The following is a 27,992-nucleotide window of genomic DNA, read 5'->3' as shown; positions in this document are numbered from 1 at the left end:
AACTATTGGGTCGTAAAGATCGTATCTACGAGTGGAACGCACATGAACGCCACCACGAAGTCGTAAATACCAGTCGGTCAGTAAGAAACATGGCGGAATCAATGAGTGTTTTACATTTATTTTCAATAAAAATGAAGAAAATATTAGAAAAGTGGAAATAAAGCGTCTAAGGGGTAGGTAAACAGACATGTGCTGAATGTTAGAGACGATAAACGTGAGTGGGTCCAACATCATTGATCGTAAAAAGTGGGTGGGTCTTGTCCCACCCACATATCGACGCCCATGTATAACGATACCATTTACAGTGGCTTCGTAGATTAATTAAAAACGTAAAAGGTTTGAACTCGTCTGATGCGCATTCTTTGTTCTTCATTTTCTATAAGCAGAGTTAACAAACCTTGCTGTATTTTCGTGAAATTCATTAAAAAAAGGTACATCCATCTTGCTCCGACCAAAGAGTAAACACGGCTTCTCACCTCGTAAATACGAACATCCCAGGAGGACTTAAACGCACCATATGAGACACTTGTTCACACTGCAGTGAGCGAGATCATATTAGGCGGTAAAACATGGCACTCGGTAAACTGTGCGGTAAATCAACAACATCAGATTTAAACAATAAGATTAACTGTGTTGAGCTGGAGAACAATATTTAGTTTCTGTCCATCAATGATTTAAACAGTTGCTCGCCTGTCTAATAAAACACATAATTTATTAAAGCGTTTTTGGTGTTTCCATGGCTTCGAAAACGAAGTTGGTAACTAAGTTTCCTAGGTAAAAATTGCACATGAACGCCCTCTGATGTCGTGTTTATCACTGGGAAGTTCGGAAATAATTTTGATACCCAAATTCCCGAATCCCGAGATAAACTTTAAACATGGTACTGTTTCAGGTGTGATTTTATTACTCCCCCCCCCCCCAAAACAGCTAGGTCGTCTTGTCTTGACATTAATGTGGGCTAGTGCATATTAACATGTATGAGTAATCATTTGAAGCGTATTGTTTGTTTGATACACAGCGAAAATAGCCTGCATTTGACTGAAACAACAGAAAGCGGACTATCTGGAATGTTATGGTTGTCAGTGCATGGGACACTAGCCTATGTGTATGATGTTGGTTTTAATACGATTTTCCCAATAAATAGGCAAGAATAAGCTTGGTGTCCTCCATGATTTCTGTTCATTCCGACAACAAAGCACTTGAATTCGTAATCACCACTTCTAATGTGGGAATTAGGACATTTTCGATGTGAAAACATTTGGGATAATGTGAGCACACAAGTCATATTTAAAAAAAATAATAATTTTAATAAAAAAACAATATAACTGTTCTAGTGACTTTTGGATATTTTAATCCGAAAATCTTACATGTTGTGCCTTTAATTGACAATATACGGTGAAGAAGTATTTAGAATCAGTGAATTTGCGCCAACGCGACGTCCGGGTCGCCATTTTGAGACACTTAAATAACGTTAACCTTCCTTCCCGCTAATTCTATTTCTAGCGATAACCGAAAGAACCGCCGCCCACTCGTGAGTCAGCCACTTTTATAACTTATAACTGCCTCAATAGGACATGTGATCCTCCATAATAACGCGATGTATGCGGATTACTGCGATTAAATCAACAACTTTAGCCATTATATCAATCCTAATTTTAGTGAAGCAGCTAGTCAGCATATAGCATTCGTCCGGAGAAAGTGGAGCAGCTAGCGAGCAAAGAACATCCACAGGAAGGTCACGTGATCATGTGCGCATGCGCAGTGCCGCTGGCGGTTGTCTGAGTGATTTCAGTTTTCTGTTGGATGTTTGTTTGTGTGAATTCGTCGTATCAGTTTTTCTTCAGGTTATTATTTATTTCGCTTTCTGTTCGTGATCCGCGGTGCAATCGGCTGGTGAGTTTCTGTTTCTGACGTGGGAATGTGAAAGATTCAAAACATTCTCAGTCCAGTCCAAAACCAGATTGTTTTTATTTATCAAACTCAACGATCGGTCATGGCATTAAACTAACGACCGTGTTAATGCAGTAATTAAATATAACCAGTAGATATAAGTTTTATTTCCAACAGAAACCACATAAAAGCTGGAAAGTCCTGTCAAACATATGAACTGTTTGTTAAAGAACTAAAATAAGTAACTTAAGTTAAAGCTAGGTTTTGCTAACCTCACTAAACCAAGTTATCATTAATGGTTTAAAAAAAATTATTTAGACCCCCAAATACGAGGGACATAACCCTAAAATTCAAAAAGCAGCTATATATTTTCACATATAAAGACCTTATTTATACTTTGCAAAATTAATATTAATATGTGTGAAATCTACTTTTAGAAAATGTGTCAGTAGGAAATGTTTTATATAATTATTATTTTTTGTAAATATATATATATATATATATATATATATATATATATATATATATATATATATATATATATATATATATATATATTAGGGCTGTCAAAATATTAATCACATCCAAAATAAAAGTTTGTGTTTACATAATATATGTGTGTGTGCTCTCTTAATTATTATTTATATATAAATACACACACATTCATGTATATATTTAAGAAATATTTGCATGTATACACCATATACATTTATATAATTTATAGCGCTGGATTATAAAGTGGCTGATGTCGTGTGTGTTTTGTCAGAGCGCTATGAGAGGAGTGTGTGATGATGGCGTCCCCTGAGTCCAGTGTCTCGTCTCTTCTGGCCACATCTGGACGTCTGCAGAGCTCGCTCCACCCAGAGCCCGTCTCCACCATCATCAGATACAAGGACAAGCGCTACACCTCCGCCTCCGAGGCGCTGGACGCCTACATCCGGGACTTCCAGAGCAGTCGGCGGGACTCTGAGACGGGGCCCGGGACGCTGGAGCTGCCCAGAGAGCTTTCTAAACCTCATCCCAGGAACAGAGATGGTGACGCAATACATGCAAATCAGGCTAGGGCTGTACGATTAATCGAAAAATAACCGAAACCGACATTCAGAACCTCTAACCGACGTATTTTTCCCATGTGGGTTATTTGGGTGTGTTTATAGATGCCCAGAATCACTATAGTAACTGCATGTTTTACACAGTTTATACAGGTCAGTTAATTGCCGTTCTTCTTATACTAAGCCTACGCGCTGGCACACACACACACACACACACACACACACACACACACACACACACACACACACACACACACACACACACACACACACACACACACACACAGATGGCGCGCGCAAACCCCGAAGCCAGATCGCTTTCACTTTCGTGCTCATAAAGTTTGTCAAGTACATGCGTTTAAAGGCTTGCCAGTTTCAACATTTAAAGCGATTGTGCACTATTCAAAAACAACAATACGGAAAACTTCTCCGTTCAGTGCTGAGCTTTTTTCAGTGACAGAGATCTGAGCCGATCGCATCTCTGACAGCGCGCGCGCCCTGAAGGCAGATCTCTATCACCTGCGTCCTCACAAAGCTTGTCATTTGTAGGGGTGTAACGATTCGTTTTAACAACGATTCGATTCGTATCACGATTTGAGGTTGTCGATACGATTCAAGGACGATGTTGGTTCATTTAGAACGATACGATCCGAAACGATTCAGTGACTTGAAATCGATTCAGTAACTTTTTAGCCAAAAATTGTGTGACTGAAATAAATATCTGGATACTGGTCAGTGCAGGTGAAGTTTCCTAGATTCCTGTTGTTTCTTGTAAGGGAATCTGGTATATCAATTAATTATGGATATAAACAAACAAGTAAACAACAATTAATGGCAAATACATTCAAATTTTATTTGAATAAAGTGCAACCAACAGTTTAGGTTGAATTAACAGGAAGTTAACCTTTTCTGCTCTCATTTTCAATAAAAGCACAGTAAGTGCAACCAACATTTCAACAGTAGGTTAACCTGCTACTTCTGCTTTTGTTTTCCAACATAAAAATATTACAATATTAATATCAAAAATAAAGTGCAACTAACTTCTCTTCGGGTTTAATTAATAGTAGGTGTACCTGCTACTTTTGCTGTTGTTTTTCAACATTAAAATAATACAAATACAATATTAATATCAAAAATAAAGTGCAACCAACATTTCTTCAGGTTGAATAAACTACTACCTGCTACTCTCAGTTTAATAAACAAACAATATTTAACAAACTATAAAATGTAAACAACTACTCTTCAATGACTCTACATATTTCTTTTTCAAAAAATATCAACATGATCTGACCGCAGAACTCTTCTCTGTGCGTTCACTATGTCGCCAGCAGTACTAAAAACTCGCTCTGCTGGCACACTGGTGTCAGGAATGCACAGGTAACATTTAGCAAGGGTTGAAAGTACAGGTAACACGTTACTAACTTAGCTCTTTCTCCTGGTGGCTTGATAATTTCTCGCTCGTTATCTTCTCCTCTGCCATCCGCCATTCTATGTTTTGTTTTCTTAGCGCTGCTGCTGGTGCGTGCGTTGCGATGATGTCACAGATAGGCAGACTTAATCGAGTAACGTTTAACGCCTTTATCATTAAAAGTGCTAAGAAAAAATATCCATATAAAGTCTGACGTGCTTAAATCCAATGCGTTATTTCCTATGATCGATACAATCGATTGATTACCTTTTAAAACGATGTTAGATCGATATATGTCGTCCGGAAAGCCAATTTGCAGAGCACAGATCGATGTAGTTAGATCATAGGGAAATAAATCGATACATCGATGTAGTAGATGAATCGTTACACCCCTAGTCATTTGTATGTGGTTTAAACCCTGCAAGTTTGAACAGTAAAGCGAGTTTCGGCCATCAGATGTGTGTTATGTTGAACTAATGCCTGATATATTGTGACAAACGAACACTCAGACAGAAACTCGCACATCACGTGAAGATCGAGCGCAGAAACGCAGTGTCAACGCTGTCCTGTGACTAAAGTAAAGTCACTAAAGTAGCTCAGAAACTCAACCGTTATAGGCATATATTTTAATACCTTTGAAGTACAAACCACAGCTTCATAATGAATAGAGACGGTAAGAGTAATTCACACACACAATCACTCTCTCATTAATGCATTCAGATAAATGTAATGTAGGCCTATGTGCTAATTTATCTGTATCTGATGTACAACAAACAGAAATCTGCCCCATAGACAATAACTGCTGAAAGTCAACCGTTTCCTTCAAGTGTTTTAAAATCACAAAGAAATGCACTTTCATTAGAAAAAAAAATCCACCTGTTCTATATAGAAATATGTAGAACATATTTACAGTATAAACCTTATCAGTGAACTTACTCAAAAACCTTATGAGGGCGAAAAAAAAGAGCAAAATAATCGTTCATTAATCGTAATCGAGGTAAAATGTTAAATTAATCAAGGTTTTTATTTTTGGGCAAATCGTTACAGCCCTAAATCAGGCCCAAATCTGGCTGTAAATCACAGAATATTCCTTCAAATCGGCAGTGTTATTTATTTATTAACACAACATTATTATTATTTAATATTTTGAGTAATATTTTGCATTTTCATTGTCGTTTTAGTGTTAGTAATTTAGTCTTTTTTTATTAGTTTAGTTTTTTTTATCATTTAGTACTTAACCTTATTTTCAGTGAGTTGCAAGCATTTCTAATTAGTATAGTTTAGTAAATGTTTGATTATTATGAATGTATTTTTAAAAAAAATATTTTTCAAGCTTTAGTCATTTTTGTTGTGTGTTATTGTCTTTTTTATTAGCTTTGTTTTTATTTTTATCTTCATTTTAATTATAGTAATTTATATTTAATCACTATATTTAGTCACTAAATTATATTTAATTTCGGATTTAACCTTCTTTTATTTCAGTTAGTTGCTCAACATTTCTATATAAGTGTGTGTTTATTTATTATTATAAATATATAAATAAATGTGTCTTTTAGTATTTTTTGTACTTAAACTTATTTTATTTTAGTTAATTACCAAGTCAATATTTCTAATTTGGTCATTTCTAATATATATAGTGTATGTATATATTATTTCAGTGTCTTATTTTAGTGAATATAAATGTATGAACACTGATGTGTTGATTTGAATGCCTAACGTCCGGTGTTTTTATTGGCTCGGGTGCAGTACTGAAGACGAGTTTGACGGACGGAGAGTTGAACTTCCTGAATATTCCCGTCCGGAAGAGAGACTGGGATGGGCTCAGTGTGACGACCGATGACCTCTTGGCTCTCCCAATGGACGGCTCTCTCCCCGTGACCCGCACCTCCGCCCTCCTGTCCCGCTCTGGGAGTTTCCCGGTGGGATTGAGCTTTAACTCGAGCTCCCGGTCGCACTCGCGGCCCTCAGCGGCTCAGAAACGCTTCACGCCAGAGAGCAGGAAATCCCTCCCTATGGACGATTCACTGATGGGCGGCTCGCCATCGCATCGTCAGGCTCCTCCTCCCAACATCCTCATAGCCAATCAGACGCATCCGCCCGACACGCCCAGATCCAGTCATCTCCCGCGCTGGATGACCAGCCAGAAATCAGAGATGGATTTTTCTGGCATGACCAGCGTTCCTGAGCTGAAGTACCCGCTGTGGCTCAGACAGTGTGACGGGTCTTCAGATCCTCTAAGGGTTCCTTCATGGGTCAGAGATCTGGAAGAGTCCAGCCAAGCCACTCAGTCCGACACCAAAGGTCATCACAGTTCAAATCATTTAACCCTCTGGTGCTTTTTCATTTTAAAAATCACTGCTTCATCAGAATGATATGAAACTTGGTGACTTTTCTAGCATTAGGGATGTGAACACACAAAAAAATGGGTCATGATTCGAGCATGCTGATTGGGCGTAAAAAAAAAGTAGCGTTCATTGTCTTCGGTCATAAATGGCCGACCATAGGAAATGAATGGGAAATCTGCAAAAATTCACCAAATATTTGTGTGTACAATCTACAAATCGGCCACAATGCTGAAAAAAAGTACACAGAAGTGACACTCTAAAACATCAAGAGTGTGATATTAACACACACACACACACACACACACACACACACACACACACACACACACACACACACACACACACACACACACACACACACACACACACACACACACACACACACACACACACACACACACACACACACACACACACACACACACACCTATGGAAAACTGATCCTATGTACCACATTTAGAATTTTTTTAAATCACAGCTTCATCAGAATGATATGAAACTGTGTGACTTTTCTAGCATTAGGGATGTAAACACACACAAAAATTGAGGGCATGATTCGAGCATGCTGATTGGTCGTAAAAAAAATACTCCCACTTGTGCTCTTCGGTCAAAAATGACACCATAGGAAATGAACACAAATTCACAGTTCACAATTCATCTATATTTCTAACTAAAAAAAAAAAATCTAAAACTTTATAATTAATAGTTTGAGATTTTTTAAAATATATATTCAAATCCATCAAAAAATATTAAATGAAATGTGTTCAAAACAGAACTAGGGAATTCTCCAGAGAGACCTCTAGTGGTTACACACATGATGCATGATTTCTTAAATAAGTCCAAAAGAGGGGCTAATCTGCCATAAAAAAAATATTTTGAAGGCCTAGTCTCTATTTTAACCTGAAATACTGCAATAATTTAAAAAATAAACATTTTTATAATTTTCAGTGGCAAAAATAGACCATAATTATTGCATAAATATTACAAAAATACCATCAAATCATCTCAAAATACAAAATAAAAAAAAAATAAATAAATTGCATTGGTTTGACTGGGGTGGAGGAAGATTAATTTTTATGTGTCCCGTCACTTATGACCGGGAAGACGACCAATGCAACCCCTAAACCAAGAGCACCAGAGGGATAAAAAAAGGACATTTAAATAAAATAAACGTTTATTACAAAAATCAGGTAGTCACTCATTTTCATTTAATTTAACTTATTATACATTTTATTTTAGTATATCAATAAACTGACATATAAATTACAAAAACGACAAAATTACTAAAACTTTAACTCAAATTAAAATGAAAGTGGAAAATATAAAAAATATGAATAAGAACTGTAATAGTATCTCAATGATACTTAGAATAACACTATTTTTCACCTAATTATGACAAATGATCATGTACTTATCCTCATGCAGGGTTATTTTACTATCATTAATATACTAATAATCAGCGTTATTATCATTAAATAAAGCTATTACAATATTCATGTTAATTGAAATAAATCTGAATTAAGTGAAAATTAGAAATGTTGCCTTGGCAATAAACTGAAAAATTATTAACTGGAAATAAATAAAAACTGAAATAGAAATAAATTACACCTAAATAGCAATATAAAAAAGCATATAATGAAAAGACTAAAAATTAAACTAAAATAAAGAGCTAATTCAAAATATGAATAAAAACTTCTAATATAGTATTTATTAATTTTTTTTAAATATTATGTTTCTGTGTTGTGATTGTCATTTTTTATTAGCTTTTTCTATGTATTAGTTTTTATTCCAGTTTTAGTTCTAGTAATTTTAGCACTAAATGAAATATTAACTAGATTAAATAATAGTGCGTTTTTCAGTATTTCTGTTGACGTTTGTTTTATTTTAGTTAAAGGATTAGTTCACTTTTAGATAAACTTTTGCTTTTGATAATTTACTCACCCCCATGTCATCCATGTCTTTCTTCATTCAGTGGAAAAGAAATGAAGGTTTTGGATGAAAACAGTCCAGGATTTTTCTCCATATAATAGACTTCAATGGGCTCCAAACGGTTCAAGGTCCAAATGACAGTTTCAGTGCAGCTTCCAGAGGTGGACAGTAACGAAGTACATTTACTTGAGTACTGTACTTAAGTACACTTTTTGAGTATCTGTACTTTACTGAAGTATTATTTTTTAGGGATGCTTTTACTTTAACTTCGCTACATTTGAAAGACAAATATCGTACTTTTTACTCCACTACATTTCTATCGAGATCCTCAAAGTCAAAAGTTGTTTCTGTAGCAGCTTTACAAGTCAGTGGATGATTTTTTTTTCTTCTTTAAAAGTTTTTTTTTTTTGCAAAATGTAAATGTCTGGGAGAAAGAGAAGCATAGACATATGGATGAATCTGAAAAAGCATGATGAAGGAGCTCAGTTTAGTCTGTTTTGTGCCTCTGAGATGCCAGAGCACGAGGACTGAATAGAGCTTTCTTTTGTGTTTTTTTTCCGCACTTAAACACTTAAACAGACCACACAAAATGTAAATTTTCATTTTGGAAAGTATTCATGTAAACAAAGTTGGTATGTCTTAAGTGAACGTAAAGAGTTGAGGGAATATCGGATGTGTATCAGTGTGTAGGATTTGTGCATTCTGCCTTAAAGTGACAGCAGCTTTGTAAAAAGCTTTGTAACTTTTAAGTATTTAAATTAGTTCAAGGCAGTCGTATGCTAGCATGTCGGATGGAGCATCACTGACTGGCTTAAACCACCGTGCATTTATACAATAATGCAACAATAATAAAATAATGCATTGACATAAAAAAGGAAATTTACTTTTGATACTTAAGTACTTTTAAAAGCAAGTACTTCTGTACTTTTACTTAAGTAAAAATAGTTTTTAACAACTTTCACTTGTAACGGAGTAATATTTGACCAGTGGTACTTTCACTCGAGTAATGGAGTTGTGTACTTTGTCCACATCTGGCCGCTTCAAAGGGCTTTAAACGACACCAGATGATGAATAAGGGTCTTATCTAGCCAAACCATCAGCCATTTAAACAAAAATAAGTTTTATAAGCACAAATGCTCGCCTTGCTCTATTCTGTGATGAGCGTTCATGACGTCACGTAATACACAATTACGGACGGCATCTCCAGTTAATGGGAATCCATTTTGTGGTCCAGTCGTGGCATCATCTGGTGTCGTTTAAAGCTGCACTGAAACTGTAATTTGGACCTTGAACCATTTGGAGCCCATTGAAGTCCATTATATGGAGAAAAATCCTGGAATGTTTTCATCCAAAACCTTCATTTCTTTTCGACTGAATGGAGAAAGACATGGATGACATGGGGGTGAGTAAATTATCAGCAAAAATGTATCTAAAAGTGAACTAATCCTGTAGCGAGACAGTTTTTTTTATCTTTAGTTAATGGTTACCGGTCATATGCTCCAGATGAACCCTCACTGGTGTCTTGTGTTTGTCTCAGATGGTCAGATCGCTTCTCTGGTCCTGAGGGCGGGTCAGAGGTCGTCAGGTCTCTGTGAGCCGCTGAAGGAGCACAACAGGTCAGGAGATACAGAGGACACACTGGACCAGGACCGATCCTGGGACAATCCGCCTGTGGCGTTGTGAGTCATTTTGCACATTTAATCACAATGTTTATTTTTTGACTAAGATCATCTTCAGATGAAAGGGGGAATGACATCTGACGGGTATGTTTACCAACTGCTTTTGAAGAATACAGTATGAAATATGTTCATATTTCACGACTGATTATTAGACTACAATAGCAACACAACTGTTTGAAATGTTAATTATTACATATTGCACATATTTATACTGCACACCTACAGTACCAAGATTTTTAATGTTCCTGAAAGAGTCTCTTCTGCTCACCAAGGCTGCATTTATCTGATTAGAAATACAGTAAAATCAGCAAAATTATTAAATATTATTCCAGTGTAGAATAACTGTGTTCTATGTGAATATATAGTAAAGTGTAATTTATATCCTGTGATCAAAGCTGAATTTATCATCATTACTCCAGTCTTCAGAGTCACATGATCCTTCACTAATCACTCTCATATGAAGATCTGATGCTCATTTATGATTATTATCAGTGTTAAAAACATGCACTGGGTTTGGAGTTAGTAATATATAAGAAATAATAATAATCCCTATTTGACGCATTGATCAAAAGTGACACTAAAGACATTAATAATGTTACAGAAGATTACATTTCAAATAAACACTGTTCTTTTGAGCTTTCAATTCATCAAAGAATCCTGAAATCCTCAAAAATGGTTTTCAACATTGATAAAAAATAAGAACCATTATTAATAATTGAGCTTAAATCCTCATATGAGAGTGATTAGTGAAGGGTCATGTGACTCTGAAGACTGGAGTAATGATGATAAATTCAGCTTTGATCACAGGATATAAATTACACTTTACTATATATTCACATAGAGAACAGATGATCTACATTATAATAATATTTCACTGTTTTACTGGATTTATGATCAAATAAACGACTCTTTCAGAAACGTTAAACAATCGTAATGCTTCTAAACTTTTGACTGGTACTGTATGTATATATATATATATATATATAGGCCATTTTTAAACAGCCGTCTAAAAATAAAAAAAGCAACACCATTGTTGGTCCTGGGTTCGATTCCCAGGGAATGCATGAATAATAATAAAGCATCTACTAAATGCATGAATGTTAAACATGTCCCGTCATGTGTAGTAAATCTCCAGTGCCAGTGGGCGGCGCTGATGAGCCACAACCGCCTGAAGAGCTTCAGAGGAGCAAGGTACAGTGTGTGACGCTCATTCTGTCTCATCAACTCAATGCTCTTTACCGTGCATCTGTACTGAGAGTGTTTGTCTGTCTAGTCTGCAGCTTCCTGCTCATCAGGATACAGCAGCAGGAAACATCCGGGTCCAGTGGAGGCGCTCAAACACATGCTGTTCCGCCTGCAGGCCGTCGAGCACAAGATCAGCCAATCACACGCGGCCAGTGACGTCCAAACCCCTGCAGCGGCAACCGCACAGCTGGAGAGAGAAACAGTAAAATCACATCAACATATCCCAGGTGTCTTTGCTTCATAGGAGGATTGTGTCAATAGAAACAAACAATAGTTCAGCTGCACATATTAAAGCATGATCAGGGTTCCCACTCGTCCTGGAAAACCTGGAAAATTGATGACAAATTTTCAGAACTGAAAACTACTAATCGAATCTTGGGATTTAAGAATCGATATTGTTTTGTAAAAGTGAGAATCGATTAAAATCGAGAAATCGATATTTTTTACCCAGCCCTAATTTTTACATGATCTAGTTTTCACATTGTGGCATTCCACTCTTTTCCACTGCAGCCATTGTATAAAAACAATTTATATTTATTAATTTAGCAGATCATATACAAAATGTTATTGAAGTTATTTATTCATAAATTGGCTATAATATCAGACGTTATTCAATGCAAGTGACAAAGTTTGGCATGTTTGGTTTTATCTTCTGAGATGTTTTCCAGAATGTCCACGCTGCTCTTTTCCACATAATAAAATTGTACCGCTACACACACAAAAAAGTCAATAAAAGTATAATGAAACTATGATGTGCAAGACCCAAAGCTGACCTTTAGTGTCGTTGACGACAGACCATTGGTTCTCGTATGTCATGTGACCAGCCAATGTTTAAACCTGCATTATTCCCTGCCAGCCTCTTGATTTTGAATGTGTATCTCGTTAAGGTTCCTCAGGAGGAAACAGAAGAAACTGACGTGGGAAGCGGCGAGTCGTTGCAGAGGTCAGGAGGGGTCATGTGATCGCAGTGAAGCAGCATCGCTCTCGTCATTTGGTGTTCATCGTTGTTCTTTTGTCTGTTTTCTCAGAGCTCTTCACCATCTGGACAGACTGAAGACACTCGTGGACGACATGAACGAGAGAAGGGCCAGAGCAGAGGATGATGGGACAGAGAAGCAGTTATGAAGCACAAATCAAACACACTGACGCTTCATGGATCATATTCACTTAAAGGGTTAGTTCACCCAAAAATGAAAATTCTGTCATTAATTCCTCACCCTCATGTGGTTGGACACCCGTCAGACCTCCGTTCATCTTCAGACACAAATGAAGATATTTTAGTGTAAATCTGATGCTCTGAAAGGCCTCCATTGGCTCAACTTTACACTCTCAAGACCCTTAAAAGACACTAAAGACGTCGTTACAAAGTCCATCTCACTACAGCGGCTCTACAATAACTTTATGAAGAGACGGGAATAGTTTTTGTGCGCAAAAAAACCCTAAATAACGACTTATATAGTGATGACGATTTCAAAACACGGCCTCATGAAGCTTCGAAGCGTTATGAATCAGTGAGTCAAACCGCCAAACTGCTGAAATTTGGCGATTCAAACTGCTGAATCGACTCACTGATTCATAACGCTTCGAAGCTTCATGATGGCGTGTTTTGAAATCGTCATCACTATATAAGTCGTTATTTAGGGTTTTTTTGCGCACAAAAACTATTCTCGCAGATTCATAAAGTTATTGTAGAGCCGCTGTAGTGAGATGGACTTTGTAACTTTAGTCTTTAGTGTCTTTTAAGGGTCTTGAGAGTGTAAAGTTGAGCCAATGGAGGCCTTTCAGAGCATCAGATTTACACTAAAATATCTTCATTTGTGTCTGAAGATGAACGGAGGTCTGACGGGTGTCCAACCACATGAGGGTCAGTCATTAATGACAGAATTTTCATTTTTGGGTGAACTAACCCTTTAAACGTCTGATTTCTATGGAGCCCCTAAAGGGACATGGTGGTGGAAAAAAAGTGTTCCCTCGCTGTCAGTGTTTCAGACAGCTCAGTGCGTTAACAATGCAGCGGTTCATAGAGTTTTATTGTGAACTCGGGCTTAAGTATAAAGAAATACAGTTTCAGTGAGTTCAGTAAAGTTGGCATATTTACAGATTCAGACTTCCCCGATCAACAACTCATGAGCTAAACGTCTTTAAAACACAAACGACACCTCTTTAACGTGGAGTACAACCTACATTTCCTCACAACGAGCCTTATAATATCTGCAAAGAAAAAAAACGTTACTACAAAAAAAAGGCAATAACTTCAATGTTACACACTAAAGTGTCTCCAAATTCAGTTTACACATCAGTGCTCTCCTACTAGTCATGCTACAACACTTAGTCTGATCAATCATTTTGATGCATGATTTTAATGATTATTTATTATGAAATAAAATCAATATCTACACTGCTTTACTGTTATTCAGAGTATCATCAAAATACAGTAAGCAATTATCATGCAAAAGCTATGTTTGCAACTACTGCAGTATGTTAGCTGTGTAAAGAATAGGCATATTATGTGCTATTACTTGTATTTTTGTATGTGCTTGCCAAACTAAGTGTTGTAGTGTGACCAGTAGGAGAGCAGTTTGGAGACACTACAGTGTGTAACATTGAAGTTATTGCCTATTTTTTAACGCTTTTTGGGTTCTGCACTTTGCAGACGGTCCCTTCGGACTTGTCTCCATATTCCGAGATCTAGTGATATTATAAGGCTCGTTTTGAGGAAATTTAGGTTGTAGCTCGTCTACGTCAAAGAGTTATTGATCCGGGGAAGTCTGAATCTGTGAATATGCCAACTTTACTGAACTAAGCACTGACTGGATTTCATTATAACCGCTCCACTGTTAACGCACTGAGCTGTCTGAAACACATTATTTGCGAGGGAACGCAAAAGATTTGATCATCCTAAATGTTTTCCTCCACCACATGCCTTCAGAGGCTCCGTTGATTTCCGCTTCACAGGATCTATTTCTCTTTAAAACCTCATGGAAGATTAAAAAGTACTTGAACTGTCAAGCAAAGCTGTTTCAAAGGGCACGTGCTTTTACTAACTCGACCCGCTCAATGTTTGTCTAAAGTGTTTTTACATTCAGGTCCTTGACTCGCACAATCATATAGTTGTGTTTTGAACAATAATATGGATAAACACTCATTCTTTTGCTAACTGGGTGTGTTCTGAGAGTATTTATTTCTTCCTAACCCTATGACTTCAGAATAAATGTACATTTATGACACTTAAATTCTGCTTGTGTTAGCCCCACACATGTGGTCCAGGAAACGCACTACCTGGATTATCTTCACTGCATGTATAATTAAATGTCCTAAAAATAAAGTTATGAAACTTCTCTTTGCCCTCAGTCAAAAAGATTTGGCAGACAACAAATGATGATTCATGAGAGCAAAGATCGGCCGTTAGATCTACACAAGATGAATCATATCTGATGTTTAACCACCACAGAGACATCAGAGCGAACGGCAGAAGGACTGGCCGAGGAAAGGCTGCTCTCGCCGGGGTTAATGAAAAAGTCTTAAAACTACATTTTGTGTGACACAATAACAGTAGTACAGCTGCAAGCAGCCATTACGCGGACCAAGCGCAAAGAAGACATGCCAAAATGGCTGACAGTGTCAGATAAACGGCAGCAATGAGCAATTAAACACATTTTAAGATGACTTTAGGCAAAAAGGCTGAAAAATGCATTGTAGTCTATGGAAATTTCATGTTTTGTTCTATTATAGCGCCACCAAGAGGCACAATCCCACCATTTTTTATGTGTCCTCGGGCTGAGCCCATACATGTGTGTCAATTTTGGTGAAAATGTCTCATGTCGTTTGGAGTTATAGACATTTATATGAAAAAACACGTAAAAAATGACTAACACCTGACTTGGATTTTACTCCCCCTTACTATCAATATTTTGACATTTGGGTATTAGCGTGTAGCGTATAGCTATCGACCTATGTTTCTGAACTTCTGCCGCTGGTTTCGTCTCGATCGGATTAGCAGTTTCAAATATATCAGCTAATGTTTTTTAAGCGCTAAATTACAATGCTGCACAAACCATACGCCGAAGCCTGGCAAGTCTGGTATCGTTGGACTCGGCAAGGATTCAGGAGACAAAAAAAGTGACTCCCATGAAAATAAGTCAAGCTCACCCAAAGTAATAAGCATTTTAAAAACAAATTCTCTGCTCAGGCTCCTTCAGCTCATTGTGCTGATGACCAATAGAGTTTCGTAACAATCCGTTCATGTGTTCAAAAAAATACAGCATTTTATCACAATTCAAAATGGCCGATATGGTAAAATTTGATATCAGACTCGGCATGATGCCCTGAATCTAAGGAGACCACGTTTATGATTTTTGGACAAACGGTTCAGAAGTTATAAGCAAAAATAGCAATTTTTCGTATCTCCTTACCAGTAGGTGGCGCTGCGCTGAAACGCTGCATGTTGCCTCAGGTCATGCTTGTGATGACATGTACCAAGTTTGGTTTGAATACGATAAAGCCTTGCGTGCATTTTCGCAACCTCAATGTAAAATTTGTTCATGCGTTTTTTCGAAAACGATTTGACGAATCAACTTGAATTCCATAACTTTTTGTTGGCACTGCCTGAAGATGATCTGGTTCAATTTCCGTGCAAATCCGACAAACCGTCTAGGACGAGTTCGCAGTGGTATAGACGAACAGACACCAAAGTTCGGATTTTTCAACGTGGGCGTCAGACGCGAATTTGCTTCAAACGCGCAAATACACAAAAAGCACCAAATAAAGTCACTCAATTCACGTCATTCGCGCAAACGATGCGAAATAACGTCCATGTCTGCGCCGCAGGACCTCCAGACGCACGTCAGTGCATCTTTACATTGACGTAACATTGAAATCACTTGCTCCAGACGCTCTATTCGCATTCGGTGTGAACGCAGCATAAGAAACTGCGTGACGTTTATTGTAAGTTTGGTCTAATATTCTCTGTGTTGCAATGCATTCTTAATGCACTCTAAAAAATAATGTTGAATCAACAAAAAAAAACCCGAACGCAACAGTTTGCATACATTTTTTTGAGTTATGACTAGTTTGAGTGTATTTACGTTCAAGCTACATTGAGGAACTTAATCATTTGTGAATGTCAGCCCATAAAAGTGCATCCATCCATTATAAAAGAGCTCCAGGGGTTAATAAAGGCCTTCTGATGCGAGTCGATTTGTGTAAGAAAAATATCCATTTTAAAAAATGTATAAATTAAGATCGCCTTCCGTATTCAACCTACGAAAAAAGGGTTGGCAAAAGGAGACTTGGGCATCTCTGTGCCCCCTCTGGACTGAGGGAGATGCACACGATAACAGTGTGTCAATTTCTCACTTTCTCACCCGCAGTTTCTCCAGAAGCCGATACGGAAGTGACTTAAACTGCAGTTCATGGACTGGCCACTAGAGACAGACTCCAGAAGGAGCAGAATCTCATTGAGCTCATGTTAAAATGCCCAACTTTACAGCAGAAGAACACATGTTTACAGGCTGGGACAAACTGTGCTTTTGGTCTGTAAGGCTAATTTTGCCCTTCATGACGACTGTGAGGGGGTGAATTGTTTTATAACTCATTCGTTTACATTATATAAAGCCTTAAAGTTCTGCATAATTAAGGGCGTGTCCACTTTGAGTGACAGGTGGATTGCCGTTTGTCTGTTAGTCATCACCTCAGCTCCGCCCACGTCCCGCCTCTTTGCCCATTTTCTGTTATCCAGGATACTCCTATAGGCCCACTGAAATCAAAATGGAAGTTTTTTTAGCTTTTAGTATGCTTATGTTAGCCTTAAGGTCATGAATAAGCTGGTGTGTTCCAAAACAATGACAAAATTCGCATTTAGGAGATATAAGCATTCAAAACTAAAAGTGTCTCACTTCTGTTAAAATGGATCACAGATTTTGTTGACATCATCGCAGACTTCATCTTCTCATCAAATCTTCTGTCCAATCAAATGGTCTCTAGAATCTGAAGCGCCCGCCCCCTACACTATAAACAGACGCTGAAGCTGCGTCTGAAAACGGTCGGTTGTTCACGCATTTACTATTTTCTACATGGTGAGTGGCACATAGCGCACTATATATGCGATAGGAAACGATTCAGACAGTGCTTTCAGTTGAGGTGAATGAAGTCTGGGATGACGATAGTTTGACGCGCACCGCAAACACATAGTCTAGAGCAGAGCTGTTGACTACAGACACCAGAGCGAGTGGATCATATGGACAACAAAACATATCGGACCCATTGAGTGCTGTGTTTCAAAGCGATATGGAGGAGGTTATGATGATAAACGGTTAGAGATCAGGAGGAAACTGGCTTTACCAAACAGAAATGCTCTAGTCAAACTGTGGTATTAACAAAACGCTATTGGCTGTTTCAAAAAAGGGGAGGAGCTGCTAACAGCTGGAGGTGTTTCAGGGGAAATTACGTCAACACATTGAATAATGTTGCGCGTTTCAAAGCACTTCAGTGGGCCTTTAAATTGTACTATTGTGAAAAAGGTCTATAAACAAATAAGTTCTTGAACAAACAAGAGTGGTGTTTTTCCAGCATGTATTCAACTTTTTACACATTAATTAGTCACAAACCCCATATACTGCAAGTCACAGATACAATTCACCCTGCAAACTCTCACTTCACCCTGCTGCCATCTGGTAAGCGCTTCCGTAGCCTGATGGCAAAGACTGAAAGACTCAGGAGGAGTTTCTTCCCCCAGGCCATCAGACTCCTGAACTCAGTCACGTGACTTCACTTCACCCCCGCACACACATAAACATACAGTCTTTTAACATTAACATCCACATACTGCAATTGCACTGCACTTTACGTCCCTATTGTTACTGCGTAACAACCTGTAATAAACCTTGCACATTATACTTCTTTATATATACATATTATATATTATATGTTAACCACTTATTTTTAAGTCTACAGTTTATCTCACTTATCATATCCACATATTTTTTATATTTTTATTTTTATCTTATTTCCTATTTTTATCTTTTACTTGATTTATTTATAATTCTACTTATGTTAATACTTTTTATTCTAATTTTATTCTATTTCTATTTAATTTCTTGTAACTGTTATTTGCACTGTCCATGGAGCGGACCTGTTTACATTTCACTGCCAGTTGTATATTGTGTATATAACTGTGTATGTGACAAATAAAACTCTTGAATCTTGAATCTTGAATCTTGAATTCAATGATTTCATCAGGTGCGTCGGGTGAATTACAATGTCCAACACAGCCCACTGCTGTTTGAGAGCATAGATAGCTCAGGAATTGAAGGAAAACCAGTCTTATCTGTTGAGGATGATGTCGATTGTTGTCCTACGCTTGTGAATGTTTGGTCAATTGCAATGTTTCCCCCCTACTGAACCAATTGGATGGCGTCAGCAACACAAACAGTGTGTTAGTGAACACGTAGAGGGAGCCACAGCCAATGAAGAAAAACTACCTCCTAAACAAATCCTCTACAAGAGAAAACATCAAATACACAAATTAAACGAAATTCCTTTTAAGTTCAAAACAATGCAACTCAACCTTAAACTTACGTTTGAGCAGGAAACCAACAGTTTCTCAAACAGGATTAGGAAAACAGGTTGAAAAAACCATAGATATACATAATAAAGGCTAGATGTCTTACGGCGCAGTCTCTAACGTCTTCACTGGCGGCCATCTTGTCACAGGCAAGCTTTCTGGTGGGTTCTGTGGTTCCTGATGTCATAGATATACATAATAAAGGCTAGATGTCTTACGGCGGAGTCGCTAACGTCATCACCGGCGGCCATCTTGTCACAGGCAAGCTTTCTGGCGGGTTCTGTGGTTCCTGATGTCATAGATATACATAATAAAGGCTAGATGTCTTACGGCGGAGTCGCTAACGTCATCACCGGCGGCCATCTTGTCACAGGCAAGCTTTCTGGCGGGTTCTGTGGTTCCTGATGTCATAGATATACATAATAAAGGCTAGATGTCTTACGGCGGAGTCGCTAACGTCATCACCGGCGACCATCTTGTCAACGGGAAAGCTTTCTGTCGGGCTCTGTGGTTCCTGATGTCATAGATATACATAATAAAGGCTAGATGTCTTACGGCGGAGTCGCTAACGTCTTCACTGGCGGCCATCTTGTCACAGGCAAGCTTTCTGGCGGGCTCTGTGGTCCCTGATGTCATAGAAATACATAATAAAGGCTAGATGTCTTACGGCGGAGTCTCTAACGTAATCGTGATTAAACCAGAAAATCTCAATATTAGTGAACAAAACCAATTTTGTCCTAACTTAATTGACATAAGTACACATGTAGAACATTATATAGAAACTGTGTCTATTCCTCGTTTAGTGAGGTCAAACATTAAATCTACTGTAGGATCTAGGAAAAATCTAATTGTGATTAAACCAGAAAATCTCAATATTAGTGAACAAAAACAATTTCTAAAACTAGGTCTTCTAAACATTAGATCGCTCACACCTAAGGCGGTTATTGTAAATGAAATGGTCACAGATAATAGTTTCGATGTACTTTGCCTTACTGAAACCTGGCTTAAGCCAAATGATTATTTCGGTCCTAATGAGTCTACTCCACCAGGATACTGTTATAAGCATGAGCCCCGTCTGATTGGTCGTGGCGGCGGTGTTGCAACAATCTATAGAGATATTCTTAATGTTACTCAGAAAACAGGTCACAGGTTTAATTCGTTTGAAGTACTAGAGCTAAATGTTAAGCTCTTAGATGTAAGAAAGAAATCCGTATTATCTCTAGCCCTGGCTACTGTATATAGACCTCCAGGGCCCTATGCTGATTTCCTAAAAGAGTTTGCAGACTTTCTCTCAGATCTATTGGTCAACGTCGATAAAGCATTAATTGTTGGAGATTTTAACATACACGTAGATAACACAAATGATGCGTTAGGGGCTGCGTTTACAGATCTATTAAACTCCTTTGGGGTCAAGCAAAACGTCACTGGTCCCACTCATCGTCTTAATCACACACTAGATTTAATTATATCACATGGAACCAACCCAACCGATATAGATATTATACCGCAAAGTGATGATGTCACTGACCATTACATGGTAATTTGCATACTGCGTACTGCTGAAATCTGTCATGTTGCGCCACGTTATCGAACAGGCAGAACAATCCTTCCAACCACTATAGATAGATTCTCAAATAGCTTACCTGATCTGTCTCAGCTGCTAAGTGAACCCAAACAAACAGATGAACTAGAGGAAATGACTAGCAGTTTGAGCAACATTTTCTCTAGTACATTAGAAATTGTAGCACCAATTAGATTAAAAAAGGTTTGAGAGAAAACTAAAGCACCATGGTACAACAATGCTACACATGTTATCAAGAGAGAAACTCGTAACTTAGAGCGTAAATGTAAACAAACTAATTTAGAGGTCTTTAGAATCGCGTGGAAAGATAGTATGTCACGTTATAAAAAGGCCCTAAAAGCAGCCAGGGCTGAGCATCTCTGCAAACTAATAGAAAATAACCAAAATAATCCAAGGTTTTTATTTAACTCTGTGGCTAGACTAACAAATAAACAAGCATCGCCTGAGCAAAATATTCCGTTACAGTTTAGTAGTAATGATTTTATGAACTTCTTCGCTGACAAAATAGAAATCATCAGAAACAAAATTGTAAATGTACAATCTTTAATGATGTCTTATGATTGTCTCAATGTTATTAACTCGTCTTTATCTTTAGGTCATGTTCCAAGAATATTTAAGTTTGCAGTCATAAAACCTCTCATTAAGAAGCCACAATTAGATCATAATAACCTAGCAAATTATAGACCAATTTCAAATCTTCCATTCATGTCTAAAATACTAGAAAAAGTTGTGTCCGCTCAATTGTGCTCTTTCTTGCAAGAAAATGATATCTATGAAAAATTTCAATCAGGATTCAGGCCGCATCATAGCACAGAAACCGTGCTCGTTTACTTCTAGCTTCTGACCAAGGCTGTATCTCAATACTAGTTCTACTCGATCTTAGTGCTGCGTTCGATACTATAGATCATAAAATACTATTAGATCGACTTCAAAATTACACTGGTGTTCAGGGACAGGCATTAAACTGGTTTAGATCGTACTTATCAGACCGCTACCATTTTGTCTGTCTAAATGGGGAAAAATCAAAGATAACATCAGTAGACTATGGGGTGCCGCAAGGATCCGTGCTAGGCCCTCTGCTATTCTCAATATATATGCTGCCACTTGGTAATATTATAAGAAAACATGGAATTCATTTCCACTGTTATGCTGATGACACTCAATTATATATTTCATCACGACCAGATGAAAACGCTAAATTATCTAAACTGACAGCGTGTGTTGATGATATTAAACACTGGATGACGTGTAATTTTCTGCTATTAAATTCAGATAAAACGGAGGTATTACTTATTGGTCCAAAAAACTGCCCACAAAACCTCTCACAATACAACTTTAACTTGGAAGGATGTCCTGTCACTTTATCCACTACAGTAAAAGACCTGGGTGTTATATTAGACCGCAACCTGACATTCGAAAATCATATTTCATATGTTACAAGAACGGCATTTTTCCACCTTAGAAACATTGCCAAGCTACGTAACATGCTATCTATTTCTGATGCAGAAAAGTTAGTTCATGCATTCATGACCTCGAGACTAGATTACTGTAATGCTTTATTAGTTGGTTGTCCTGCATCCTCAATAAACAAACTACAGTTAGTCCAAAACGCAGCTGCTAGAGTTCTTACTAGGTCAAGAAAATATGATCATATAACACCAATTTTATCATCTCTGCACTGGTTACCTATTAAGTTCCGGATCAATTACAAAGTATTGCTACTGACCTATAAAGCCCTAAATGGTTTAGCTCCAGTGTATTTAACGGATCTTCTATCGCCCTACAATCCATCGCGCTCTTTAAGATCACTAAACTCGAGTCTTCTGGTCATTCCTAGGATATCTAAGTCCACTAAAGGAGGGAGGGCATTTTCACATTTAGCTCCTAAACTCTGGAATAGTCTTCCTGATATTGTTCGAGGTTCAGACTCGCTGTCCAAGTTTAAAACTAGATTAAAGACGCATCTCTTTAGCCAAGCATTCACATTATAAATAAGTTTTATACTACAGTTAAATCACACCAACAGCATTAATATTCTGAACAGCAGCTATGCTAATTATTTCCCATCTGCTTTTCTGTTGTTATCTCGGGACACTAGTCCCGAGGTAACTAGTTGGTCAGCTCCAGTTTGTATCCAGCCTCTCATGGAGACTTCAGATGCCCCTGTGAAGAGACGACTCAACGCCAGCGTTGTTATGGCCTAAAATAATACATGATTGATTAACTTATCCTAACATTTTTCTTTAACGTTCTCTTTCTAACATTTTTCAATGTACATTTATGAAATGCACTTTCTGTGAAGCTGCTTTGAAACAATGTGTATTGTGAAAAGCGCTATACAAATAAATTTGAATTGAATTGAATTGAATTGAAGTCTTCACCGGCGGCCATCTTGTCACAGGCAAGCTTTCTGGCGGGCTCTGTGGTTCTTGATGTAAGGTGAGTGATCTGAACACAAATACTCTTATCTCGCTGAAATCTTGACGGATTTACAAATGGTTTGGTTTCTTACAAACGTTATTAACGTGGCTATAATTGTGGATGCTTGAACAAATTAAGAATAATTATACATAAGTATGCAGTGTCATAACTACATCTCTGACATTTACAACAAACCAAACAGTTTGAAAATCAGTAGAAAATTGAGCAAGTTATGATTATTTAAAAAGCATATGCACCATTAAAACACAATGTTACGAGTGAGCGAGCTGACTGTGACAAGATGGCCGCCAGGTGCGGACGTCGACCTCCATTGGCCAGCAGCGCGGACGAGACATCTAGCCTTTATTATGGATATCTATGCAAACAACCATGAGGCAGCATCAAACAGACCCTAACATTTACTCTACTGTTTCCTGTTATATACACACCATACAGAGTATGCTCTTATCTCCCCCTAGAGTCCAGGAAGAACATAGCAACCATAGGTGCCATAGATCTTGACTGTTACACTATAAAAGAGTGAAATGCGATGATTACGGCAGATGCAGCTTCGAGACCTTCTGAAGAGCATCCCCGCCACCAGAACCATTGCTGATATTGCCTTGAGGAAAGAACTTTTTGATATTTTTAACTTAATTTGATACTTTGATACATTATTTTGTAGAATGCTAGAAATACTAATTGTTATAAATAAATTTACTTTTTTTTTTTTATAACAAACTGCCTCCTGTGGCATTGATATAAGTCCTTGACCCAGAACCGACCACAGAGAAGTCTTCTGTCTGATTGTAAAGTCTTGTTTACGGTGCGGATCCACTTTTATGGCACAACTGAAGTGTGGTGTTGTGACGCTTCACCTCATTTGTAAGTTGATGGGCGTTCCTCAAGTTTACCGCTATGGCTGTGCTTTTGAGCCCATAGAAATGTTGTGTTTTAATACCCGCGAGAGACTTCCCCCAGTCTCTACTTCCATTGGATAGTCGCGTCACGTTCATCGCATTCATTTGCATAAAGATGGGCAGCTTTTTTGACACGCAGCATTTTGTCAAATGCATTGCCGCCTTCCCGGGATGCTTTGCGAGCACGTTAAAGTCACTTGACGCAAAGTGTAAAGTCGCAATTCCAATTGGAATAAAGTGGAGTGTGGCACGACAGAAGTACTAATTTAATTTAAAAGTAATTTACACACTATGTTTTTATTGCATCCTGTTAATACTGAGGTGCAAATAGTATGTTCTAGAAGCGATAATATCGGCCCGCCAATATATCGGTCGGGCTCTAATAGTGCATGTGGGAATCTCTGCTGGTTGGTGATAACACAGCGCTCAATGGGATTCGCCTTCACTGCATTGACCCGTCCAAAAGCTCATCAGGCCCACATGAGGACAACGCCACAGTTCAATCCGACGTAGGAAGGTGAAGCGTTTAAACTGGACGTAACACAGAGAAGCTGTACCTAAACCTAGTGAGCTGCCATTATTATGATGAATCAAAGAGTTGCTGCTCATGTTGGTCTACAAAACTAGCTTTCCAAAGAGCGCCAATACCATCAAAGTTTTTGCTACCACATTCAAGTTGGATTTTGTTATTAAAGAGGACCGATTACGCCCTTGTTCAAGTCTTGATGTTGTTTTTGGGCTCTACTAGAACAGGTTTTCATGCATTATTCCCCCATATTCTCCATTGTTGCAGCTCCTCTCTTCCCAGTCTGTCAGTAATGCTCTCTCTATGAAGCCTCTCTTTCTGAAATTTAAAGTGGCCATTGTTCATATTTTATTCTTACTTAGGCTCCACGTTTGAGACTTGTGTAAGACTGCCCTTGTGTAATGTCTTCTCATTGTTATCTGCACATCACGGACACACCTAGACAAAATGAGAACTAGAGTTGTACACACTTATACACTCGCACGCAAACGGGAACCCAAGACACGCACATCCATCTGACCTCTCTTACTTTTTTATGTTTCTTAATATGCCATATATGGTAGGGGTTGACCTTTGAGTGCTGTGATTGGATGGCCATCATGGATGATTCAGCTTAATATTGTGTATAAACATGAGGATTCTTCCTTAATAAACTGGAGAGTGTTGTGGTTCTGCACTGTCTCTGTGTCTGCCTGATCATTCTCACAATCTGAAGATTCATCTCTCAATCAGGTCAGATCTGTAGCAATGCATCACTTCTTTTACATTGCGTTTTCACTGCTAGCCATTATTGGGCAGCATGTGAGCGTTCAGACCACAGAGACACGTGTTGAGCGGAGCTCAAACAGATACTATAGCTCAGAGCTGACTGTGCCGAATGGAGAGCGCTGGGGGACTTGGAGGCATAAGAGCATGTGTCACGATGGAGCATATGCCGTAGGGTTTAGTCTGAGGGTAAGTTGGGCATTGACTCTATTTTGCTAACATGGGGGTTACTATGTTACTATGGATTGGGTTAGAGTTAACTCTCTTTCAAATGGAAGATTGTCTCAATGTTGTTGTTGTTTTAAGGTGGAATATCCTATTGGTGATGGTGATGATACAGCGCTCAATGGGATTCGTCTTCACTGTGTTGATTGGTCCAAAGGCGTTATATCCTCAATTGAGTCCGACACCGGATAGTAATGGACTCAGATTATTAACTATTCTTGCATTAATTGTTTAAGCTAGAGAAGTAAATTGAGGATTTTCTTGAAAATAATTGATTTGATAGAGAAACCTCTTTGTGTCTTTTCTTCAGCTGGGGTGAGTGGACAGAAATCAAATGGTGTCATTCTGGATATTTGTCAGCTTTCCAGCTGAGAGTCGAATCTCCCCAAGGAAGAGGAGATGACACGGCTGCAAACGACATCAGGTGAGCATGCGGTGCTATAAGTCATCCTGGTTTTATTTTGCTATTTAAAGACTCAGTTTCCCCATCAGCTGTTCAGTTACAGTTTACAATCGCTAGGACATATTTCTCAATACTTCACTTTTTCAAAACTCACACGAGATCACAACAGAAATCATTCAATGAAGACATCTTTCAATTTACATGAGTTCTTCTCTCACTTAGACACAAACACCACCAAAACTTTATGAACCTACAGGCCAATTTGCACATGTTTAAATTCTCTTTTCAAAACTGTTACACTTAAGTTCAAAACCTAACCTAACAAAACACAAAAATTAAGACAGAAATTTGAAATTTCAAAGAAACTAGATGAACACAGGTGTTAGTCTTTCAATTCATTACCATCCATTCAAAAGAGGAAAACTTAGGAATAATTTTGTACTGTAATGTAAACATGGGTCATGTGACATAAACTGCAGTGAATTATAAACACTAGAGAGTGTTATTCTGGTTTTGTAAAGAATTTTTCTAAATAAATGATTGTATAATGCTATCTGATCGTGTTTTTAGGTCTGTGTTTTATGAGTGCTGAAGTGTGTTTGTTGGTCAAACCTTTGCTAGTGTTCTGGAAGAATGAGTTGATTTGAGACATGAATGAAGTGTTTTGGTAGTTTTAATGCATGTTGAATGTGAAATGAACTGTTGTGCCAAGCTGAAAGTGTGTTAGAAGAACTGTGTGAAGAGTTTTGAAAAAGTGACCCAAGTGTTGAGAAATGTGTCCTAGTGATTGTAAAACACTGTAGTATCAGACTCTCAGTCTCAGCTGCTGCTCATGGATGTGATTGGGCTGCAGGCGCTCATGTGACTGACATTCTATCCAACAGCATAATCAGATATTACATCATAATATTGTCACATCTGAATTTTTTCCAGGTTCAGATGCAGTGATGGTTCTGTGCTTCAGGGTGGCGGCACATACTGGGGTGACTGGGGCAACTGGAGCCCAACGTGTCAGGGAACAGGAATCTGCGGCCTCATGACAAAGATAGAAAAGAAACAGGGAGATGGAGATGACACCGCTCTCAATGACATGCGCATGTACTGCTGTGATTAAGGTGATGTGAATCTCAATCAAACACTCGGACTGACACACACTGCAGATCAACTAAATCTGTTTTCTCTTTCAGGTGTATGAGGACGACAAGAACAGCAAGAAGATCAAATGAATTGTAGTAATTGATAATCATACTATGATAAACTAACATGAACCATGTCATTCAACAGTAAATCTAATGCACATTCAGCCGGTCATTATCACAAAACAAAGCCTAACTGGACGATCAGGTCATTTACTGTTCATCCCGCCTATTATTGGAGTAAAGACTCCTGAACTTCTGCTGTCAGTCAAAACTGGTGCCAAATATCAGCATTAAAGTCTTTCTAAACAGTGCCTTGTTGTAGTTTCATTGTTTTGCACAACACTTGTACATCAGTAGTGCACGTGGCAGATGGTTCAATCTAAAGCCACTTCTATTGCATTCAAAGTAATTGTCTTATCCGTTCATGCATTACCTGAGAATGACCAGCACTCTACATAAACACTGCATTACGACCGATAGGGCTCAGCCGTAACAGAAAAAGGAAGAGAGTCCACACCAAGTTTATTTTCGTAAACGAAAACTGAAACTAAGACTAAAACTATCGGTCAAAAAACATTTTCGTAAACTGAAATAAAATTTAAAAATCATAATAAATGAAAAACTAAAACTACACAAAACTAACAACTCTTACTGAAAAACGAACTGAAATAAAATAGCAAAAATAAATATCCGTTTTCGTAATTAATAAGCCTTCTCTACTGTGGTGGAAAATCTGACCTGTGGCAGTTGAGGGAGTGTCTGTATATGGCGCTACTGAGCGTGAAGTGAGCTAGTCCTAATCGGCTGTTCGAAAATAATGCGTTCGTCGCAGTAAAATGGGAAATGACAGAAGGTAATGAGACGCACGTTGAACTTCTTTTAACTTAAGCTAACGTTAACTG

At 38.0% G+C, this 27,992-nt stretch overlaps 2 protein-coding genes across 4 annotated transcripts; both read left to right on the top strand.

Annotated features, from left to right (window-relative positions):
• The first annotated feature begins 1,760 nt into the window (after window positions 1-1,760).
• cUnh18orf54 (chromosome Un C18orf54 homolog) lies at window positions 1,761-14,886 on the top strand. Of its 3 annotated transcripts, XM_079835910.1 has the most exons (9): window positions 1,761-1,893; window positions 2,657-2,925; window positions 6,097-6,651; window positions 10,162-10,303; window positions 11,428-11,494; window positions 11,577-11,750; window positions 12,436-12,491; window positions 12,577-12,695; window positions 14,399-14,886. In XM_079835910.1, the coding sequence occupies exons 2-8, from the start codon at window positions 2,679-2,681 to the stop codon at window positions 12,671-12,673; spliced, it is 1,338 nt and encodes a 445-aa protein (XP_079692036.1). In that variant the 5' UTR covers window positions 1,761-1,893; window positions 2,657-2,678; the 3' UTR covers window positions 12,674-12,695; window positions 14,399-14,886. The 3 variants fall into 3 exon arrangements, with proteins under 3 accessions (XP_079692036.1, XP_079692035.1, XP_079692034.1); XM_079835909.1 differs by having other exon boundaries at window positions 1,770-1,893; window positions 12,577-14,886; XM_079835908.1 differs by lacking the exons at window positions 1,761-1,893; window positions 14,399-14,886 and adding an exon at window positions 2,002-2,131 and having other exon boundaries at window positions 12,577-12,726.
• Window positions 14,887-25,213: 10,327 nt separating this feature from the next.
• On the top strand, window positions 25,214-27,401 carry LOC307137903 (vitelline membrane outer layer protein 1-like). The gene is made up of 5 exons (XM_079835911.1): window positions 25,214-25,512; window positions 25,630-25,739; window positions 25,859-25,972; window positions 26,885-27,066; window positions 27,139-27,401. The coding sequence occupies exons 1-4, from the start codon at window positions 25,306-25,308 to the stop codon at window positions 27,063-27,065; spliced, it is 612 nt and encodes a 203-aa protein (XP_079692037.1). The 5' UTR covers window positions 25,214-25,305; the 3' UTR covers window position 27,066; window positions 27,139-27,401.
• Window positions 27,402-27,992: the final 591 nt, after the last annotated feature.

The sequence above is a fragment of the Gobio gobio genome (assembly GCF_949357685.1).
Source record: "Gobio gobio genome assembly, chromosome: 14".
NCBI lineage: Eukaryota > Metazoa > Chordata > Actinopteri > Cypriniformes > Gobionidae > Gobio > Gobio gobio.
This window is presented reverse-complemented; position numbering and strand designations above follow the sequence as displayed.

What these genes read in the sequence shown, in the direction of transcription:
- cUnh18orf54 (XM_079835910.1), top strand. Translation starts at nt 2,679, where the DNA reads ATGATGGCGTCCCCTGAGTCCAGTGTCTCGTCTCTTCTGGCCACATCT. An exon ending in CACTCAGTCCGACACCAAAG is followed by an intron (nt 6,652 to 10,161) that starts GTCATCACAGTT and finishes TGTTTGTCTCAG; the next exon opens with ATGGTCAGATCGCTTCTCTG. An exon ending in AAGAGCTTCAGAGGAGCAAG is followed by an intron (nt 11,495 to 11,576) that starts GTACAGTGTGTG and finishes TTGTCTGTCTAG; the next exon opens with TCTGCAGCTTCCTGCTCATC.
- LOC307137903 (XM_079835911.1), top strand. Translation starts at nt 25,306, where the DNA reads ATGCATCACTTCTTTTACATTGCGTTTTCACTGCTAGCCATTATTGGG. An exon ending in ATTGAGTCCGACACCGGATA is followed by an intron (nt 25,740 to 25,858) that starts GTAATGGACTCA and finishes TCTTTTCTTCAG; the next exon opens with CTGGGGTGAGTGGACAGAAA. An exon ending in ACGGCTGCAAACGACATCAG is followed by an intron (nt 25,973 to 26,884) that starts GTGAGCATGCGG and finishes AATTTTTTCCAG; the next exon opens with GTTCAGATGCAGTGATGGTT.